The 22,325-nt window shown below is 42.3% G+C and overlaps 1 protein-coding gene across 1 annotated transcript; it reads right to left on the bottom strand.

Moving 5' to 3' along the window:
* Positions 1-642: 642 nt before the first annotated feature.
* On the bottom strand, positions 643-22,200 carry bub1 (BUB1 mitotic checkpoint serine/threonine kinase). Its single transcript, XM_034161920.1, has 24 exons — positions 22,092-22,200; positions 21,943-22,002; positions 21,510-21,651; positions 21,232-21,428; positions 20,296-20,336; positions 20,112-20,191; positions 20,001-20,041; positions 18,854-19,035; positions 18,541-18,644; positions 17,416-17,777; positions 16,864-16,904; positions 16,672-16,791; positions 16,479-16,589; positions 14,779-14,857; positions 14,349-14,430; positions 14,089-14,263; positions 12,708-12,768; positions 11,611-12,350; positions 9,316-9,416; positions 8,944-9,105; positions 8,228-8,385; positions 7,900-8,077; positions 7,187-7,293; positions 643-1,154 (listed from the first exon to the last, which is right to left on the bottom strand). The coding sequence occupies exons 1-24, from the start codon at positions 22,112-22,114 to the stop codon at positions 968-970; spliced, it is 3,534 nt and encodes a 1,177-aa protein (XP_034017811.1). The 5' UTR covers positions 22,115-22,200; the 3' UTR covers positions 643-967.
* Between the last annotated feature and the right edge of the window lie 125 nt (positions 22,201-22,325).

Genomic DNA, 22,325 nt, shown 5'->3' on the forward strand with positions numbered 1-22,325 from the left:
ACATAAACACGCACAATAAGATTTTTACATAACAACCTTGAATGCAACGCAAACAGACGCCCGCTTACTTCACCTCACTTTGCAGCCAGCTCACATAGACATTGATACAAGCCAGGTTAAGGACCGCCCATATGGGAGTGGCTTAGGCTGAAGGAAGAAAAGGTAGCATAGAAAGGAAATCTGGGTTCTTTGTTGCAGGTGTACAGATCCCAGTGCTGAGATGATTCACTGTATCAGTGTAACAACTCTTTACAATACAACATCTCAACATCTGAAGTGTCCAATTCTTTGGCTATGACTCACTGTGATAAAAGAACCTAACAGAAATGGTGTTTCCGCCCAGTTCAGCGGCAAGATGTTGGTGAATTTGAGGCCTTTTTACCGATTTGGGACGGCGGATTCTTCAATACTGAACATAGTGGCCACATTTCAAGGTGAGCAGAAGCCTTTTTCTGAAGTTCTGCCGAGCTCAGGCTCGCACATTGTTCAGTGTTGATCGGATCTGTGGTTGTGATTAGGGTATGATACATTGATGGACAGACGTTGAATTAATATTGTTGATCGGTTGCACTGAGGAGAGTCATCAAAAAAAAAAAAGAAAAAAAAAAAAAGCTTGGACCCGTCCTGCTCCGTTTCTGTCAGGCTATGAAAAAGAAACAATATTCACCAAAATAAATACATAATACATACAATAAGTACAAATTTAGTATGCAAATATGACTATTTACATGTTTAAATGTACAAACACTCCTTTCTCAAATGTCCACTTCAAAGCCTCCAAAATCCTACAACATGAATTAAATGTAAACAGAAACAACAAACTTCGAAAAGAATAAAATAAAATGAGTCAACAAAGACCCGAAGAGCAGAGTTTAATTTAGCTCAAAGGAAATAAAAACTACAAGTGATTTTATTCTCACACAAAGAATGCTTCAGCTTCCTCTGAAGTGGAACAAGGACAACGACATCATCTCCTCGCCCTGCGGCTCTCCAGCAGCAGCACCACCAGGTGGCTCTTCAGCGACTGCAGCTTGTTCCTGTAGTTGTCCAGCAGGGCGGCGCTCAGTGAGCTGCGGAGGCGGCGCAGACTCTGCAGAGAGCCACAGTTCAGCAGGGTGTGGAAGAAGTCCAGCCACAGGTCACTGTGTGGTTTCCTGAGGGGCCGGGGACAAAAGGTCACCTGATCAACTGGGGATGCTCGCAAAACACAAACACAAACACACCTTCCTTCATCTTTTTGCATCACCTGTTTTTCAGCCTGTACATGAACTGTCAGCAACATTCATATTACCAGCTGAAGTGATCTGAATCAAATCACATTTATTTTTCCTTCAGTTTGACATTTTCCCTCTGTGCGTTTGATCAGGTATTACCTGTTTGTGAAGAGTTCACTGATTAGAGGTCAGAGATTATTATTTAAATTCAACTATAAAAACATAAGTTTGATGACTTTAATCAGCATAAAGGTGACTCACGACAGATCTTTAAATGGCTTTGAGGGGGCGTTAAGAAATTGTGGACCTGCCACTTCTGAAAAGCAGCGAAGCAGAGAACCAGTGGGTCGCAGTGCTGCTTCATTGCTTCAAGCAGATTGCAATCAATGTAGAAAAAATCATCATTTTTCCAATACACACCCTCAAAAACAACAGCCACTCCGGCATAATGTGAACTGAAGGACCCACTCATTCTGAAATTCATCACTTTTGGATATATACAAACACCCAGTTTGAGCAACAGGGCTTAGTTCTGCAAATTTGTCTGAGGTGAGAATAATTTAAAAATAAAACATGATGATACTGCACTTCTGAAGATTTAATGCTCTGCTAATGTTAGTTTAGCTTTTTAGCTGCAGAATCACAGTCGAGCTGAGTGAATGTTTTAATTGTAAGTGGTTCAGTGTACATTTTAAATTTCCCAAATGAAGCTACAGGTTTTTTGGTTCCTTCTGAGACCACAAAAAAAGTCCATTTTAAGTAACAGTTTTTATTTCTCTTTTTTACTGTTTCTTTATATTTTAAGAACTTTTTTTTTTTTGTTGTCCCACAATCAGGAACATTTGCTATACAGACACACTTCAAAACCTTCCAGTGATGAGCTGGACATCATGAACTCCAGTCGGGAAGAAAAAAATCTTTGCTATTCAAAATGGGAGAAAAGTGTCTTCAAAAAGTCCACCAGAGGTCGAAGCTGCAGAGGAGACTTTCATCTGGCTAAATGTCCAGAGAGTCCAGCAAACCATCACCTGCTGCTAAACTTCTAAATAAATCAAAAGCTCTTTAAACAGCAATATTTTATTAATTAAAAAAAGCTGTTTCATTTTATCTTTTAACATTAAATGAATGGCTCATAAAACATGTTCATGAAGTCAAAGTTCAGTCAAAAAGACATTTGCACAGGTAGAAGCCCCATCCCTATTGTGCATAATTTTAAAACATTCACAATGACTCGTCAAATTCATGTTTGAACTAGAAGCACAAACCTCCGCCAAGGCCATGGGGTCACTGGCGAGAAAAAAGTCTAACAATGATGTTTGCTCAGTAGTAAAAAAGTTTCATCTGCTGTGACTGGATAGCATGTATCCTTAGCACTTGGCATCAGTTTATTGCAACTTGCACCTTTCCCAGAAGCTACTGTCATCTGAGCACTGATTTTGATATTGCATGTGCTTATAGACAAAAACAAATGAGACAAAATTAAATTTATTATTTAACTAAACTGTAAATATATGAATTTTTTAACATTTATGAAACACTTCTCTAAAGAAGGTCATAGGGTCACTAACGCTAAAGAGATTCCCTCTTTGGCACAGTGATCTATTTCTTTTTGTCTCTTTCTCTAAAATTGTATATAATAATCATATTATTAATATATAAACAAAAATAAATTTAAGAAATATTACAATTTGAAAACAAATGCACCCGAACATGATGACAGCTGCAACTGCTTAATGCTAACTTTTAACATTGAAAATGCCATAGACATGCTAACATGTTAGCATCTGGATCCGGATCGTGATCTAAAATTGAATCACTTGTTCCGCTTGTCATTTCCAACCACTCCACAAAATTTCATCAAAATCCGTTCAAAACGTTTTGACTTATCCTGCTGACAGACTGACAGACAAACAAACAAACAAATGCGACTGAAAACAACCTCCTTGGCGGAGGTAAAAATTGCTCTGTCCTGATTACATTAATGGCAATCCCATACTCTGAGGACTTAATTTAAAGTTGAAATGACTCAATTATAAAATTATTTCATCATGAAGTTTATGTCTCATTAAGAAATCCTAATTAACACACTGCAGTCATTGTTTAATCATCTCCTGTCGCATTTATAATAATAAACATTTGTATTTATTTATGGCAGTCGCGCCTGGCCCATAGGAGGCGCTCGGGTGCTGCCCTCCCAGATGTGGAGAACAATGATGAAATATATACATTTTAAAAAAGTATTATCAATGTCAGTTTTACTTAATAGTATGTGCCTAAATCTAATCTGAATTATTAAAACAACATTTACACCAACAGAACATATCATTTCTCTTCTTGAGCGCCCACTCAAGAGCCCCTTGAAGTGCAGCAAAGTGACCAATTGTGTATGGTTGCTAAAGAAAATAATAAATATTTCGCCAATCTGCAGCGCCAGATTTAATGGGTTGGGGCGATAGAATTTTCGCCCCTGCTACAGAAAATGCGGGAAAATTAGATTGCTACAGTCAGCGATGATGTATCAGGTCATTCAGTCAGGCATAGAGATGATGGCGACGATAACAGTTGAGAAGCTGCTTTCACCTCACCGGTGCGATCTTTACTGAACTACCCTTTCACGAGAAGGGCGATGATGGAAAAAATGCGTAAGGAGCTGGGACTGCTCGTGTAGCCATGGTGGTCTGATCGCTTCCTCTGTCTTTTATGATGAAATAATGCTGAATTTATGTGGAAATGATTGTTGTACAAAAGCTTCACATATCCGTTGCTGAAGTAGATGATGACTGGTGTGCCGTTTTAAACAGAAACGAGTGATAATCTGTGAACCGCGGCATTGTTTTCTGCTTATAACAGCCTCGTTTCTGCTTCAAACTGACTTTAGAATGATTTAAGAGGCTTTACTTTATCAACTGATGGTTAATAATCACATTATTCCTTTTGATTGCTTTGGATGAAGAGAGTCTCTCTCACAGACGAGCTGCTGTGGTCTGAAATAAGGCATGTGCGGTGAAGGCAGGCAGACTGATTTTTAGGGGGGACCTTTTGGTCGGTGACAACAGGACTGTTGTTGCAGGCAAGAAAAGAGAATAGTCCACCGTTTATATTTCTCACAGTAGCTTTTCTGTATTTTTTCATTGCTCATAATGTGCCATTTCCATGGGACAGCGCACGAGGGTTCTCTGGGGTGGACTGTGTGAGTACTTATTCCATAGGCGTGTTCTCCTGCTGCAGGACAACTTAGGAGAACTTTTCCACCGCAGCAGGAGTTCTGCTAAAAGTGCAAGTTATGTTGGGTGAGACTGGGGCTGTTTCCCCCCTGAAAATTTTTTTAATTTATAACTCTCTGAAACACTATTGCCTGCATTTTGAGGGCCACATTTTGTGAAGTAGTATTAATGTGTTGCATAACTAGACAATCAGGTAACAGCTCAAAAAATGGTTTAATAACCCTAACCCAAATCAAGATGGGATCGAATTAATTCGAAATAATCAATTCTGAAACTTAAGAATCGGAATCCATTCTTTAAATTTGAATCAAAAGTGGTTAATGCGCTTGGTTTCAGGTTCAAATCCCACCCCTGCCACATTTCTCCATGTAATGTGGAGTTGCGTCAGGAAGGGCATCCGGCGTAAAACCTGTGCCAATTCAACATGCAGACCCACCTTGGATTTGCTGTGGCGACCCCGAGTGCAAACAAGGGAGCAGCCGAAGGGACTTACTTACCCAGCTCTACTTAGATCACACATTCTCCCCCCCCCCCCCCCCACACACACACCTCTCTCTTTTTTGGAAGGTGGTGTGAACATTGTAGCATGTACATAATGTTCTTTTGTCAACTGAGGAATTTTTCCATATTTTGAAAGTCTAAATTTGTTGATATTTTCTATTCTGTTAAGGTCGGTGTCATTGTGAACCCCAGGATCTGTTTGGCCGAAGATAATGGCAGTGCAGTACAGTTTGGTGTACTATGTGTGTAAACTGGTGTCAAATTGTGAAATGTTCCATGTTCAAGAACTTGAGTGTTGAGGTTGTGATGAGGCCACCAAGATGGAACCCCACCCCCCCGGAACTACACCCCGATATTCTGTCCATGAATATTACAAACAGGATTAGTGACAAGGTGCAGCACTGGTGGAGGCACAACCCCCAGAGGAAATGAGTCCAATTTACAAGGATCCTGGAGGGGGGGGGCCTGGAGGGGTGTATGCCCATCCAGTCTACATGTGTTTTGTGGACTTGGAAAAGGCGTAAGATTGGGTACGCCAGGAGCAGATTTCTCTCAGACTGCAAGTGAAGCTCAGCTTCCCCTAGAATGTCAAAAAAATTAAATGGTCAAATATATACAGTTTGTTATCATTTCATTGACTACAAATGCGTTAGAACACATTCATCTTGAAGACGAGTTCATTCAGAATCAGCTACTTATCACAAATTGATTGAGTATTTTGTTAACTTCTCACAAATCTTTTCTCATTCGGTCTGTGGTCAGTGCATTTTCCTGTAGAAGCCGAGCGTCTGTTCACTTCAATATACCTGCCTGGAAAGGTTTTTCCCCATTGTCACGAAACGCGACGGTCATTGGATAAAGCCACGATTTTGTCCTGCCCCAGACCCTGAGCGTCTCTGGGGGTGAATGGAGCTGTGGGCGGGCCTGGACACTGGAGTTCTGCACAATGATTGGATGATCAGTCGAAATGCTGAATCCCATTTTGATTGCCAGCTATAGGAATGAGAATTAGTTTGCACATTTTTGCGTATTTATTCATTTTTAAATTTATGCCAAAGTGGTTTGCGTGCGCTATGAATCAGTCTGTTTTAAAGGCACACAGAGAAGCACACTGGATTAGACATTATGCGAGACGATCTGGGTGAGTTGGTCTCTGCTTCGTTCTTCAGTAAGTGTTTTACATCATCACACGTTAATTAACGTCCTGGTTCGCAACACAAAATCAAAGTATTCATGATTATAAGTCTATCCGGGCATACGTGGTAATAATTAGTGGCTGTTGATGTATTTTATTCATGAAAATTAGTGACAGAGAAAATTAAGCATTCTGAAACACTGGTTCACTGTTTTGAAGCTTTGATACAATTACATGTGGCGACATCTGCTGGCCAATCTTCAAAATAAGGTGCAATACACAATCTAACGCCACTAGATGTCACACTAGCATCTCCCTTACACCTCCCCTTTGGCACCTCCCCCTCCTGAACTGAGGGAAGGAACTTCAGTTGGAGCCTTGGAGCAGCTCATTTGGTCACAGAACTTTGCTGATTCCAGTCTGAAGAAGTTTTGTTTTTGTTTTGTAGGAATTTGTCAGTCAGAGTCTCTTTGTGAAGTGGGAGGGGCAGCAGTTTGCAGGGCGGGACTCACATGTACTAATCGTGCACACGTGACTGATGTGCAGTTGGTGCAGCTTTGTGAAGGATTTAGAGAAAAGCTGTGATTCAGACACACACTGAGGGAGTCTGTTCTGTGCCCGACACAAAATCTTTACATCATAAAAATATACCAGCTGATATCTTAAACTTTAAAATGATATTTCTTGCATTTTTAAGGTCTGAATATTTATCAAGAAATTCTACAGTTGCATTTCAGGCAAAATGTTTGTCCACCTGAAATGTGTCATAATAGATTTGAACTGGTTTTATTCATTGGTGATTTAAATGTTTCTAACAGCAAAATATTTTAACGTGGTTTTTATCTTAGTAAAACTTTAAATTTCCTGCAGCAGGAAGTTACTGCTCTAAGACATTTTTAGCCAAGTGACACGGGTCATGAACCACTAACAAACTGGTTTCCACTTAACATTAAACAGAATATTCTGCTTCGACAAAATCAAAATAAAAAAATCTGATGATTTCAAACCATTTCCTGACTCTTTTAAAGTCATTAACAGGTTAATAGTTAAATCAGTTTGACATTTGACTGTGTTCTTGTATTTTCAGAGACAACGTGTTGAGATCAGTTTACCTTCTGAAAGTCGCGTTCGTCTTCCACCAGCCGTCCTCACTGGTCACTTTCATGTACGTCCCAAACAACATACAATGCACCGTTCCTGCCACGCCAAAGTAATCCGTCTGAAAACACACAAAGGACCTTCACAATAAAGGGCTGCCAACACACAGTTAAAAACATATTTCCACATTCACCCTGTAATCAGAAAATCTGAGCACCAAGAGGAAAATCATTTTGGAAGAAACAATATGCAGCAGGTTTTATTTGTAAAACAATAACAGTGAAAAATAAGATACCATAAACGAAAACTCAAATTATGACTGAATCATTTGTGAAGTTAAAATATTAATTTGTATTAACGACCTGAAATAAATCATCTCAAAAAATCTGGGATTATTTTTAGCTGAATGATGAATTACATCTGATCAGATATGACCACATCAAGAGGCCAAAGGTCATCACTATTTAAATTAAGATAATCTTACCCAATGAAACAAGGTCAGAGGTCACATGTCAGACTAGAGCTCATCTCTGCCAGTGATTCTTCAGTCATTTTCTGACTGACACCTTTAAAGCTTTCAGATCTGAACTGACTTCCAGCAGCTGTTTTTCTTTTTTTGGCCTCTATGTGACACTTCCTGTGTTTTTTTTTTTTTTTTCTTTTTCTGTAAGCCAAGTCTTCATGTTGGACTCTGACGACATGTTGACGGTCACGTGTGTGAGGTCACCTGATAGTTCCACGGTTTGCCGCTGAGCATCTCTGTGCACTGGAAGCCAGACGTCAGACACCTGGTGGTGAAAGCGGTGCCTCGTGGGAAGAGCTCCATGTCGATGCTCTGCCCGAGGTCAATGAGGACGAGTCCATGGTCCAGGTCCCCCGGATCCAAACACCTGTTCTCCAAGAACCTGAAGCACCACAATTAAATGAATTAAAATAAAATAAAAACCTTCTTAAAGACTGAGTTAAAACAGATTTATGGGTTTCTGTGTCATCATGACAACAGTGACAGAGTCTCAGCGATTCTTTTAAAAACTGAAGAAGGAAAAAAGCAGCACCTTTCTCCCAGCATGATGTTGTCGGGTTTGACATCTGCATGGATGATGTTGACACTGTGCAACAGCTCCACCATGTGGAGGATGCAGGCGGTGAAGTACATGACCAGAGGCTGCGGCATCACTTTGTCACTCAAGTTTTTGTACAAGTTCACTGCGTTCTAGGGGCGGAGTCAACACGCCAATCATAAGAAAACAATGACTGTATTTGCATTTTTACAGTGAATTATTCACCGTTTAGTGTATATTTATACACACAAAACACTGTTATAGCTTTATAACAAATGCTTGAGAGTGCAACTCAAACAGGGGTCGAACTCCTTGTATTCTTGTAGATACTTGCAAATATTCTGATTCTGATCATGAGACATGCTCACCAGATAAGTATCATTTTCAATCTCTAAAAGATTAAAAATAATTCAAAGAAGAAACTTCTCTGAATGTCTGAACAGTCCAAAATATTCAAAAACACATGAGCCTACTTTGAAATGGATTTAAACCAAAGAAAAATGCTTGAAGACATTTTTTGGACAAACGGTGTGTGATAAAATTTTGCCAATTTAAATAAATAAGAATGACCATTTGATTTTCAAATGTCATTTGATAAAAAAAAAAGACTTTTCTTAATGTTTTCTGATCAGTTAAACCACAACTGATTTTAGTTTTTGCTCGAGATACTGTTGTCTGCCTGCTGGTGGCAGTAATGAGCACGGTCGTACCAGCAACGTGCCGTAGTTGTGCAGGTCAGTGAGCAGCACGCTGCCGTTGTTGAACAGGTGAGCCGAGCGGATGCTGCTGTACAGGTGTCGCTCGTGCAGCTGCAGCCGAGCGTCCAGCTGCGTGTTGATGTAAAACTCCCACGGACTTGCCGCCTTCTGCACCTGCCGAGGCGTGGTCAAGAACACAAATCTTTTGACATCACAGGACAGAAGACAGCTTCACTTTAGAGATAGACAGTCACCAGCTGGGTCTGACTGACGCACACACAGGAGCACCTGGAGACCCAACCTCATCGTGCTCATGACCCAGGGCGCTCGCCGTGCACTTTACAGTGTTTCTGGACAGACATTGAGCGGATTTAGAAATCTCACCTTTAGAACCACCCGTTCTGAGGTCATGGGGTCAGTGGCCTGGTAGACAGTCGCAAACGCCCCCTCTCCTAGAACGCTGTCAACTCGTAAGGATGCCTTGCCTGTCAATCAAACAGCTGCAGGTAAGTAGAGCCCTCTGCTGGACATTACTGTCACTGCACTTTAGAGCTCAAAATCTCTCCAAATTATCTACGATAAATAATGAAACTTTTCATGCAATACATGAGATATATATATATATATATATACACACACACACATAAATGGAACTGCATGAAAAGTTTCAGTTAAACAACAAAATGGCATTTACAGCCGCTTGTCCTCATACAAATCAGTGGGATGGAACCATGAAGCAGACAGGTGAGGGAAGCCACCAACACATCTGGAGGAGTGCGAAGCTTCAGTAGCTGTGATTGGAGAGACTGGACTCTGATGTTGCTCCAGTCACAGCATCATGACAGAATGGAACAGGAAGTATTTTAGTCTGGAGTTTAAAGACACCTGAGAGACAAATGCAGGGTCCATGTGAAGTTAAAGGTCAGTGGATAGCATCTCCAATCACAGCCACGTCATCATCACATCAGCTATTTAATGAAGTAATCAGTTATTTTTTAACTCCATTTTCCTATGAAGTTGAGACATTGTGTGAAATGTAAATAAAAACAGAATAAAATGATTTACAAATCCCCTTTAACCTATATTCAATTGAATACACAACAAAGACAAGATATTTAATGTTCAAACTGATAAACATTGTTTTTGTGCAGATATTTGCTCATTTGGAAATGGATGCCTGCAACAGGTTTCAAAAAAGCTGGGACAGTGGTAACAAAAGACTGGGAAAGTTGATGAATGCTCAAAGAACACCTGTTTGGAACATTCCACAAGTGAACAGGTTAATTGGAAACAGGTGAGTGATTGGGTATAAAAGGGGCATCACCAAAAGGCTCAGCCATTCACAAGCAAAGATGGGGTGAGGATCACCACTTTGTGAACAACTGCGTGGAAAAAAAAAAAAAAAAAAAAATAGTCCAACAGTTAATGTTTCTCAATGTTCAATTGCAAGGAATTTAGGGATTCCATCATCTACAGTCCATAATATAATCAGAAGATTCAGAGAACCTGGAGAACTTTCTACACATAAGCAGCAAGGCTGAAAACCAACACTGAATGCCCGTGACTTTCAGTCCCTCAGGCGGCACTGCATTAAAAACAGACATCATTGTGTAAAGGATCTTACCGCGTGGGCTCAGGAACACTTCACAAAACCATTGTCAGTTAACACAGTTCGTCGCTACATCTATAAGTGCAAGTTAAAACTCTACTATGCAAAGCAAAAGCCAAACATCAACAACATCCAGAAACGCCGCCGCCTTCTCTGGGCCCGAGCTCATTTGAAATGGACAGACGCAAAGTGGAAAAGTGTGCTGTGGTCTGATGAGTCCACATTTCAAATTGTTTTTGGAAATCATGGACGTCGTGTCCTCTGGACAAAAGAAGAAAAAGACCATCCAGATTGTTACCAGTACAAAGTTCAAAAGCCAGCATCTGTGATGGTATGGGGGTGTGTTAGTGCCCATGGCATGGACAACTTACACATCTGTGATGGCACCATCAATGCTGAAAGGTACATCCAGGTTTTGGAGCAACACATGCTGCCATCCAAGCAACGTCTTTTTCAGGGACGTCCCTGATTATTTCAGCAAGACAATGCCAAGCCACATTCTGCACGTGTTCCAACAGCGTGGCTTTGTAGTAAAAGAGTGCGGGTACTAGACTGTCCTGCCTGCAGTCCAGACCTGTCACCCACTGAAAATGTGTGGCGCATTATGAAGCACAAAATACGACAACGGAGACCCCGGACTGTTGAACAACTGAAGTCGTACATCAAGCAAGAATGGGAAAGAATTCCACCTACAAAGCTTCAACAATTAGTGTCCTCAGTTCCCAAATGCTTATTGAGTGTTGTTAGAAGGAAAGGTGATGTAACACAGTGGTAAACATACCATTGTCCCAACTTTTTTGAAATGTGTTGCAGGCATCCATTTCAAAATGAGCAAATATTTGCACAAAAACGTTTATCAGTTTGAACATTAAATATCTTGTCTTTGTGGTGTATTCAATTGAATATAGGTTGAAGAGGATTTGAAAATCATTGTACTCTGTTTTTATTTACATTTTACACAACGTCCCAACTTCATTGGGATTGGGGTTGTACTTGAGGCAATAAAAATGTCTGGGATCCAGATCAGACTGTTTTTAACTGATCCTGATGACCGTAAATGGGACCCTCACCCATGTTGATGGTCATCTTTGGGACGATGGACGGGAGCGCACACTGCCAGGTGATGCAGTGGGGGTGCAAGGTGAGAGGCGGATTCAGTGCAGATAGCAGACTGGCTAAGAGGTCACTGTCCCACGGATCCGACACCAACTGGACTGCCGCTGACCCGGGTTCGGTCAGTGCTGGTCTCAGGTGTTGGTCTGGATTCATGGGTTCATCAGAGTCAAGCTGCTGCTCGGGGCTCATGGGTACATCAGAACATGGCGGTGCACGTTCTGGGCTCATAGGAATGTTCCATTTCTTGTCTGAGACAGGACTCAAGAAGGCGTCCAGGTCCGGCTCATCTGTGGCCTCTGGACTCGGAATTCTCAGCCAGTCATATCTGGGGGCACTCTCTGGACTCATGGGGACATCACAGAAGGGACTGTGGTCTTGATTTGGACTGGCGTGTTGGTCCAAACCTGCTCCCCCAGATTTGACTGAGGTGTCCAGTATCAGTTCGGTGCTGGTGCACACAGTCCAGTCTGGACCTGTGGTCCTGGGAACAGAGGAGTCGGTGGGAGCCAGAGTCTGGTCCCTGAAGGACAGCTCCACCGCGGCCTGCGCCATGGTGATGGTGGACGTCATGCAGTGCTGAGCGGCGGCGAGCTCGTCGCCCACGATGGTGCCGTGTCTGGCTGAAGTTGGCGCCAGCTGGTCAACGGCGGGCACCGAACCCGTGTCGTCTGAGGGACTCTGTTCTATGATGGGACTGAAAGAGAAACATTTACAGAGAAGTGACTCGAGAGACATCAGCAGGAGGACGAAACACTGCTGGACACGTGTGGGACGTCCAACCATCCAAACAAAAACAGCAACAACAAGAAACATGAAAATCGTTCAAACATTCCGGTTTCTTCAGGAGTCAGTAAAACATGTCCCGTCCGATCAGCTGCTTTCAGTTATGATCAGTTACGGATCAATAACTGAAGTGACCAGTTACCAGCAGAACCAGATGATGGTTTAAAGTTCTTATTTCTCTCTGAGGACATTTGGACATCAAACACTTTCTGGAAAAAGTCATTTATGGTTTCAACATGATGAACTCATTGATCAGTTTATTGATTACCTGAGTTTATTTGTCTGACGTCTGAGATAAGCATCAGCATCTTCACCCTCACCGTTAGTTTCTGCAAAAACAAACAAATAAATAAAACTTGTGTTACATTTAATTATGAATCATGTGACACACGTCAAAGACATTACAGTGGTCCCTCACAAAAACGCGGTTCACTTTTTGCGGCCTCGCAGTTTCGCAGATTTTTTTTTTGTGCAATTTTGCATGCTGCTTCTTTTTTTTTTCCTAACAGCGCATTGTGTTCTACGTCCTTATCAGGCGGGCTTGGTCGCGGCACCAGTCAGCATCACCACGATTGCTCTCACTGCCTCCGATGTGCTTACCGAGTCTGCGGGCTCGGTAAGCGCCGCAGGGGGCCACTCACACCGCCCCACTGTCTGCTGTGCGGAGTTGCGGCCAAACTCTGGCAAGAGGTCTAGAGACTACGCTCACTGTTTTGATGCAGAGTGCTCCGGCAGCCCGCAAGGATAGACTTCTTGCAGAAAAATCTGCAGCGCTGCATGGTCTCGGTAACTGCAGCCGCAGAACTCCGTAGCCACTGAGAGAAGTTTGTATCTTTTTAATGACTTGTACTCTTTGCGGGTCCCGCATCTGTCCCTCAATGGTAACACTGGAGGCAGTGAGTGAAGAAACAGCACGCGCATTGTGTTCTGCGTGTGTCTGTTTATAAGAATCTTCTCACCCAGAACAAAAAGAGCGCCAACAACTACCCATAACTGTGTTCTTCACTTGGAAAAAGACACCTGCACCAAGGTGTCACTCGCTGAGGCGCGATCAGAGCAACTGTGAAATACTGGTCAGTCACTATTAATAATTTCTTATGTGTCCAACCTCGTAGGTTGATCGTTAAAATTTAATTTGTTAGTTCTAAAAGCCATCATAATTATTTATAGGAAAACATTCTATTTTTATTTCTCAAACAAATGTTTGGGCCTGAAAACAGGTTTTAATCTTTGGTTTCATTCTATAATACTGGACTTATTTTTCTACTAAGGTTTGAACTTTGAGACTGTTTACACAGGAGAGAAAAGTGAGAAAATGTTAATGCCTGTTTGAGAAAAGTGTATAAAGTGTGTAGTGAGGGGTTTTATAGCCTTAAAACATCTACAATAATTGTAAAAAATAAAGCTGACTACTTTGCGCATTTCGCCAATCACAGGTTATTTTTAGAACGTAAGTCCCGCGATAAACGAGGGATCACTACAGTGTCATATTTTCACAAACTTGAGTGCAACCTGAGATCATGAAAGTGCAACAAAGTGCGACTGTTAAAGGTCAAAGGGCTTCACTCAGATGGTTTTTCTTCCTCTGATTCCCGACACTGCAAAAAAGACACTTAAACCAGGTGCTAGGTTTGAGACCACGTGAGTACCTTGGTCCTGGTAGACATTGTTGAAAGACGATTTGTGTGTGAATGGCGTGGAGACAAACTGGGCCAACATGGCGAAGTCTGAGGTGCTGTTGGGACACGCCGCCAGCGAGTTGAGGGAGTTGTTGTGAGCTCCCCACGTGGTGCTCTCATCTGGCATCAAGTCCACAAGTGCTTCCTGAACAGGAGACACAGATCAAAGAGCTCAAGATGTAAAAAGAGGACAAGTCCATCAGACACGCTCCACACATGCTGGCACTCACCATGGGTTTGACTGATTTTCTCATTGGGATTTCAGCCAGAGCTCTGATTGGTCCCTTCTCTGCAGCAGTGTCACCAATCACGCTGAAAAATACAAAAATGTGATAGGAACAAGAGCCAATAATTAATAAATTCCTTGGATCAGAAAAAAATTAAACAATCTGGAGATATTTCCATGAGATCAGAGACCACTGAAGAACCAAAGAAGAAGAGCCAGAACGTTTCCTCTGCGATTAACCATCTAATTACAATTAGACACAAACCAACCACTAGAGGCAGTAGAGAGCCACAGTCTGGCACCTGACTGCACATGGAGAGATGCTGCCTTGCTCAGAGAGAAAGGACCAGGTGGGGATTGATCCCAGGACCTTCTTACTGTGAGACAACAGTGCTAACCACTAAGCCACTGTCAGATGATCCCCCAGACTCTACCTGCAGTTTTCTTTGTCATCGTCCTGGAAGATGGTGAATGGGGCGGCGGTAGGCGGTTCCACAAGAAAAGCCACGCCTCCTTCGAAGAAGAAGAAAAATAAATACATAAACAACAAATGATGACACATGAAACAAAATAACCAATGCTGAAGAGCTAAAACAAGATTTATTTTTTAAACAATTAAATTATTACCCCCCCCCCTGGGTCGAATTAAAATAAGCATCCTGGTACCTGCAGTTACAGTCATGAAAACATCACGTCTGGCCTTTTCTCCTGCTTCAAATCATATCCAATTATAACGCAGAAATAAAAACCTCTGTACTCGTCACTCCGGGCACCGTGGGAGGGTCACACGTACCAGATCAAATCAAATCAATTTTATTTATAGAGCGCCAAATCACAACAAACAGTTGCCCCAAGGCGCTTTATATTGTAAGGCAAAAGCCATACAGTAATTACGTAAAAAACGCAGCGGGCAAAACGACCCCCTGTGAGCAAGCACTTGGCAACAGTGGGAAGGAAAACTCCCTTTTAACAGGAAGAAACCTCCAGCAGAACCAGGCTCAGGGAGGGGCAGTCTTCTGCTGGGACTGGTTGGGGCTGAGGGAGAGAACCAGGAAAAAGACATGCTGTGGAGGGGAGCAGAGATCAATCACTAATGATTAAATGCAGAGTGGTGCATACAGAGCAAAAAGAGAAAGAAACAGTGCATCATGGGAACCCCCCAGCAGTCTACGTCTATAGCAGCATAACTAAGGGATGGTTCAGGGTCACCTGATCCAGCCCTAACTATAAGCTTTAGCAAAAAGGAAAGTTTTAAGCCTAATCTTAAAAGTAGAGAGGGTGTCTGTCTCCCTGATCTGAATTGGGAGCTGGTTCCACAGGAGAGGAGCCTGAAAGCTGAAGGCTCTGCCTCCCATTCTACTCTTACAAACCCTAGGAAACACAAGTAAGCCTGCAGTCTGAGAGCGAAGCGCTCTATTGGGGTGATATGGTACTATGAGGTCCCTAAGATAAGATGGGACCTGATTATTCAAAACCTTATAAGTAAGAAGAAGAATTTTAAATTCTATTCTAGAATTAACAGGAAGCCAATGAAGAGAGGCCAATATGGGTGAGATATGCTCTCTCCTTCTAGTCCCCGTCAGTACTCTAGCTGCAGCATTTTGAATTAACTGAAGGCTTTTCAGGGAACGTTTAGGACAACCTGATAATAATGAATTACAGTAGTCCAGCCTAGAGGAAATAAATGCATGAATTAGTTTTTCAGCATCACTCTGAGACAAGACCTTTCTGATTTTAGAGATACATAACATTAATCACAGCTAACAGTTCAATTATCACCTCATTTAACATTTAATCCTTTGAAGAATAATAAAAAAATAAATCAATTTTTGACTTTGAAACTTTGCTGTTTTTTTTTATTCTTTAAGATAAAGCGGTTTGACAGAAACACTTTATCTGGTTTGAAACGGTTCAAAACCAGTGAACAGAACTTTGAAGTCTCTATGATGCAGTTAAACAGAAACTAGAAAAATCACATCATAATGGATTTTATGTGAACAAGTTAAATGTAAAAGTTTTAAATTTCATTTCAACTTCAGATAAAAAGAGTTTTGACTAAACTGATTCATTAAATTAACTAACCGTGATGGTGATGTCACGCTGTGTTGTTTGTGAACTGTGGTGCGTGGTTTACCATTCCTCGTGTAGCTGGTGGCATCAAACGATTTCGCGGCGTGGAGCACAGACGTGTCAGGAAACGGGTCCTCCAGCAGGGTCGGGGCCTGGAACATGTCCATGATCACATCTAGACGGTATGACAGCAGCGTTACTCGCAGTGACACAGAAAACTGCAGTGACGGCATTTTGTTGACCACCCCGAATCTCACCCAGTGCCTCGCGTGTGTTCACGGTGGGTGATGGCAGCACCCTTGAGGGCGTGGCTTGAACATACCCCAGTGAGTTGTTAGGAGTAACGTGGGACAGGTTAGCAGCGCCCCCCTGTGACACTGAGACAGAAAGACAGCCTAGAAACCTAAGCGTTCAGATTGACAAATCCACTTCAGAACCTTCAGACTCACTGTCCAGCTTCTCTTCAGACTCGACGCCAAGACTCACATCCCTGAAACCAAAATTAAAACAAATAAACATAAAATAATACTAATCAACAAGACTCACATAAAAGCAAAACAAATAAATCTATACATGAAATAATCCGTGGAACAGCGTGGCGTCCTGTTCAGGGTGAACCCGCCTCACACCCTGTGAATGCCGGGATAGGCTCCACCCCCCGACCCTTAATTGAAGTAAACGGGTATAAAAAAGGGATGGATGGATAAACACGAAATAATACTAATCACCATGACTCACATCCAAAGGAAAAACTAAATAAAATCAGAGATTTATATACATACTATTAACTGATTTATTTAGTCTTTAACTCAAAAAAGCCAAAATCTAAAGATATTTAATTTACAGTAATACTGTGTAAAAGAAAGAGACCCAAAAATGCTTGGAACTCACAACACAAATACCAAAAATAACCAGAATAGCTGCAGAGTGTATTTTTTTCCTTCTTGAAAATTCTAAATTCTTTTTAAAAGATTGCTCCTCATAAAATCAGAGACACTCACCGACAGCTGTCAGGTTGACGGATCTCATCTCGACGGCCCTGACAGACTGAGTCGGAACAGACAGCAGAGACATAGACGGGTCCGAGCAGAGACTGGTTCACAGGCTGCTGATCTGCACCAGACTGTGAAGGAGGTTCTGATCCACGTAAAGAATTGTCACTGGATGGGGGGACGGACACACAGACAAGGTCCTGCTGTGGACGGAGCTCAGGAGCTGCACTGGACTCCTGTTTGGAAGTCGGATCAGCGTAGGATGCCAATCCCACCTGCGTGACGTCCAGATAATGGGGGAGGCGAGGCTGTCCAAAGGGCAGCTGGGTCGAGTTCAATGCCAGCCCAGGACCGGGTTCTGCTGCAGAGGGCTAAAAATAAATCAACTTCCCATTAAAATGCAAACCAACTCCTCATCGAAGTGGCCAGTTTTTAATTAACGCCTGACAAAATTCAGACAGATTAACTTTTATTAAACTTTGTTCATTCGTATAAAATATGGTTTATTTTAGCCAGTTTTCTCAGATACATCAGGGGAAGAACACATGAACATTTTACATGAATCATTCAGAAACACAAACATTATGATGCTCCTCTGGAGGAGGCAGTTCTCAAACACTGAGCGACTGTGCAAGGAGACAGTGAGGGAAGCCACCAAAACACCTCTGAAGGAGTTCTGTACTTCTGTGGCTGGAGTCAGTGTGCAGTCACACATTCATCTGCTGGATCAATAGTTAGGCAGCTCAGACTTACCACAAACTGTCTGCATTTATGAATGACCAAAGGAAATAAAGTGTTCATGTATTCATCCCCTGACCTATGTGAAGAAAACTGTCTGTAAAAGTGATAATTTGTATCAAAGTCTGTCTAGTTAGTTGTGATCTGTGAAAACGAAATGACTGTATGAAAATGTGACATTTTTATGGAACTGCATGAATTAAAGCGAAAAGTTAACAGAACGATCACAGCTGGAGTCTCCCATCTTAACTCCACTATGGCGGAGAGGATGCATCCAAATACTTATGGACCAGACTGTTACACAACAGGTTCTGCTGGAGATGTCCTGAAGTCACAGTCTCACATCCAAGTAAAACAGACTTATTTTAATGATGATTAGATTTTGGGTCATGTGACCTGTGAAAGGGCGTGGCCTGTCCACAGTCTTTCTGTGTGGAGTTCCAGGTCCTGGAACACTTTCCCCATCAGAGACTTGGCCGTTTCCGTTAGTCCCTCTTCTTCTAAAATAAAACCAGGAGGAAAAACAAACTTTAAATTAACCCACAAATGGAAAAATTGACATTTCTGTAACATTTCTCAATCTGCTGCAGGTGCTCAACATACTGACACACACACACACACACACACACACACACACACACACACACACACACACACACACACACACACAAAAGTGGGTTTCCTGTGTGGTGATTTAGTATTCACTGACTGGTTTCCATGCGGTTGTTCTTTGTTTTTTCTTTGTCTTTAGAGAAATAATCGTTGGCTCGGAGCTCCTCGAAGCAGAACTCAGAACCTTCACAAACCAGCCTGTCCTTGTCGTAGGCCGACACGCTCGGGAGATGCGAGTCTTGGTGCCGAGTCACGCCTACATTCTCGGAGCGCGACACCCTGTGGATGACATTTAATGGAAAATTTAGTGTGGCACCACCTGCAGTTCTGGGGTGGTCAAGATTTCTGCAGTGATGATTGGAAACATAGATGTCCCACACTTTATACAAGTTGTCCTAAATCAGCCAGTTAGACAGAGACGGACGGCACTGTTTGTCCTCAAATAGTCCAACACACTGCAGTGCAGAAACAATCCAATCCACTTTATTTATAAAGCACATTTAAACAGACCCGAGTCTCCAAAGTGCTGCACAACAAAAGCATAGACACGGAAAATAGCAATAATAACAATAAAATAGATAAGATAAAATAATACATAAATAGATAAAACCATGATAAAAAAATTCAATAAAAAAAAAAAAAATAAGACACAAGGACCGTACAACTCACGCAGTGTTAAAAGCCAAGGAATAAAAGTGGGCCTTAAGACGGGACTTAAAACACTCCACAGTGGGAGCAGATCGGACCTGTAGGGGCAGAGCGTTCCAGAGTGTGGGACCGACCACGGAGAAGGCTCTGTCCCCTCGAGTTTTAAGTCTCGTCCTAGGCACCATGAGCTGGGACTGGCCCTCGGACCTCAGAGCTCGTGCTGGAGTGCAAACCTGGAGGCAGTTGATATATTGCGGGGCCAGTCCACTCAGAGCTTTAAAAACAAACAAAAGTATCTTAAAATCAATTCTGAAACATACAGGGAGCCAGTGCAGAGAAGCCAAAATTGGGGTAATATGCTCACGCTTTCTGGCCCGTTAAAAGTCGAGCTGCTGAATTCTGGACTAACTGCAGTCGGGAAAGTGGCTAATCCCCGAATAAAGTGCATTGCAGTAGTCTAAACGAGAAGAAATAAAAGCGTGCATGGCTTGTTCAAACAACTTAAAAGGGAAAGCAGAGGTGATGTCGCACTTAAAGTATGACTGAGGACACGTCACGGGTTTGACCAGTTTGTACATGAAAATAAAGGTGCTCACGTTATGAGGGTTCCGTGCGCAGACTGCTGGCTCGGACACGCCTGGAACACAGGACAGTGCGTTAGTGTGTGTCAGACATGGAAAAGTGTCACTGCGTGTGTGGAAACAGACCTTATTCTGAGTGGCCGAGTCTGTCTGTAGCCACATCTGATTGGTCAGCTGAGACTCTTGTAGAGGAGCGCGACCGCCGCCTTCACAAAACCACCATTAGCAACACAATGTGACGACAAACATCACGATGAGTGAGAAATAATATTTAGAAGTTCTGAAAGAAAAAAACCTCAAAGACACTGACCTGATCTGCCCGTCTGAGCTCTTGTCCGTGTCTGAAACAGTCTGCAGAACAGAGTCAGACCTTTTGGTTAATGTCACTTCAATAAGAAAATCAAAACCAAAGCAGGAAACAGATTCTGTTGAAACAGCAGATCAACAGGTGATTAATTAATTCATCAGTCCAGAAAAGGTTCTGATGATCTATGTCATCATTTTGACCAAACAGCAGCTCAGAATACAAATAAGCAAATCACTTAAACAGTGATGAAACTGGCCCTTGAAAAAAAACCTGACATTTTTTCCCCCATGACTTTGGAACACGGTGTCAGGTCAAATGATGATTAAAAAAAAGTTGGGTCGGCGTTTTGGTCCTTTTGGTCAAACCAGCCCCATTTGAATTTATTTCTGATTAACTTTAAAATCGTTTCCCTGCAGCAGAACAACATTTCATCCATTTGGTTTGCAGTTTCAACACGACGCCGAGTTCACAGTGGTCTCTCATTTGCTGCTGTGTGGTCGAGTGGCGGCACGTATCCTTTAGTTTCAGATTCAGACGTTAAAACGTGGGACTTAAAGGAGAGCAGGCCGAGACAGCAGGTCTAACCCTGCAACCTTGAGAGGGACAGAAGCAGTACGGCTCACTGAAATGTCAGCGATCTACGGGAACAAACATGCATGTAAAGAACGACATACCGAGTCCACCTAAATGGACGTGTTCCTCTTCACCTATGGAACGATAAGTCAATATAATTATCTTGACCAACACATTTTTCGATCTTTGTTTCTTTTGGTTTTGCAGGATTAGCTGATGTGACGTCATCAGTCTGCAGCAAATTAAAGAGATATGATGATTTTATCAATCATGAAGTGATCTGATTATAGAAATCAGTTAGCTATGGTCCTAAACATATGATGTATTCCTGTTTGGTCCCGTTGGGATGGTCACACCGGACCTCACCTGTATTCATTGATGATGATGTCAGCGGGCTGGGCGTGGCTCTCTAATGCGTTCTGGTATACAGTGTCAGCCTGTTCAATTAAACCCCGCGTCTCACACTGCTGCGCCCATGCCACGTAGAAGGCAGCAGTCTGTGTGCCAACACCCTGACTGTAGATGTGGTTATAGAGAGCGACGGGCTCAGCATCCAAACTTGCCTTCAAGAAAGAACAAATAAGTTCACGTCAATAAAGTGACCATTTTATTTTGTCCATTGGGGAAGTTCTGGTCCCACTTACACATCTGATGCAGTAGTTCACGTATCTGACATCATTTGCATATCTGTCAATATTCAGGAATGTCTGCACCAGACTGTCCAACACCACAGCCAGCTCAGTGGCGCCATCTGCAGGTACATTCTGAACCAGGTATTCCACAAACCTACAACCACATGTGATAACAAATGACCCACTGGACAGCCCTTGTGGTCACAAAAAGCTTCGCTGCAACACTAAATATTCCATGTGGGTAGCCCCTTGTGGCCAACTTTCTGCCCAAACACCGCATTACTGAACAAACTCTGTCACACATTTGAGTTCAAAATGCTCCAACAACAGTGATCAGTCTCAGCTGAGTCAGAAACCACCACACGGACTCTTTTTTAATCAAAAACTAATATTCCTTAGCCACTTTCAGCTGTTCCATTAGTTTAATGAAGCTTATTTAACTTACTTGTCCCAGGCGTCCAGAGGATCGTCTCCTGTGTACGAACTCATCGTATTTTTAAAACACCTGAAACAGTGAAAAACAAGATTTGATCAAAAGGTGAATTTGTCGGAACACAGCCGCTAACACGTTAGCTTATAGCTTAAATCACTCACTGTAAATATGTGAACACGTCCATTCCGCGCTCACTTTGTCAACAAACGCCGGAAATATCAACTTTTACTTTTTAAATCTTTTTTCCACTCAGAATAATGAAATAAAATAAAAAAAACCTTTATTTTCACCAACAGTTAAACGACGTCAATAACAGCTTCTTTTTCTTCTTCGTCATCGACATTTCAAACTTCCCGCTCAGCCAATAGAAACGCCACAATACACCAGCGTGTCAT

The sequence above is a fragment of the Thalassophryne amazonica genome, chromosome 21, assembly GCF_902500255.1.
Source record: "Thalassophryne amazonica chromosome 21, fThaAma1.1, whole genome shotgun sequence".
NCBI lineage: Eukaryota > Metazoa > Chordata > Actinopteri > Batrachoidiformes > Batrachoididae > Thalassophryne > Thalassophryne amazonica.

Bases quoted from the DNA above. Each gene is read 5' to 3' on its own strand.
- bub1 (XM_034161920.1), bottom strand. From the start codon at position 22,114: ATGGACGTGTTCACATATTTACA. The intron at 20,192-20,295 runs GTCAGTGTCTTT...GGTTTTGTGAAG, and splicing joins AGCTCAGACGGGCAGATCAG to GCGGCGGTCGCGCTCCTCTA. The intron at 16,590-16,671 runs GTGAGATTCGGG...CATACCGTCTAG, and splicing joins GAACACACGCGAGGCACTGG to ATGTGATCATGGACATGTTC.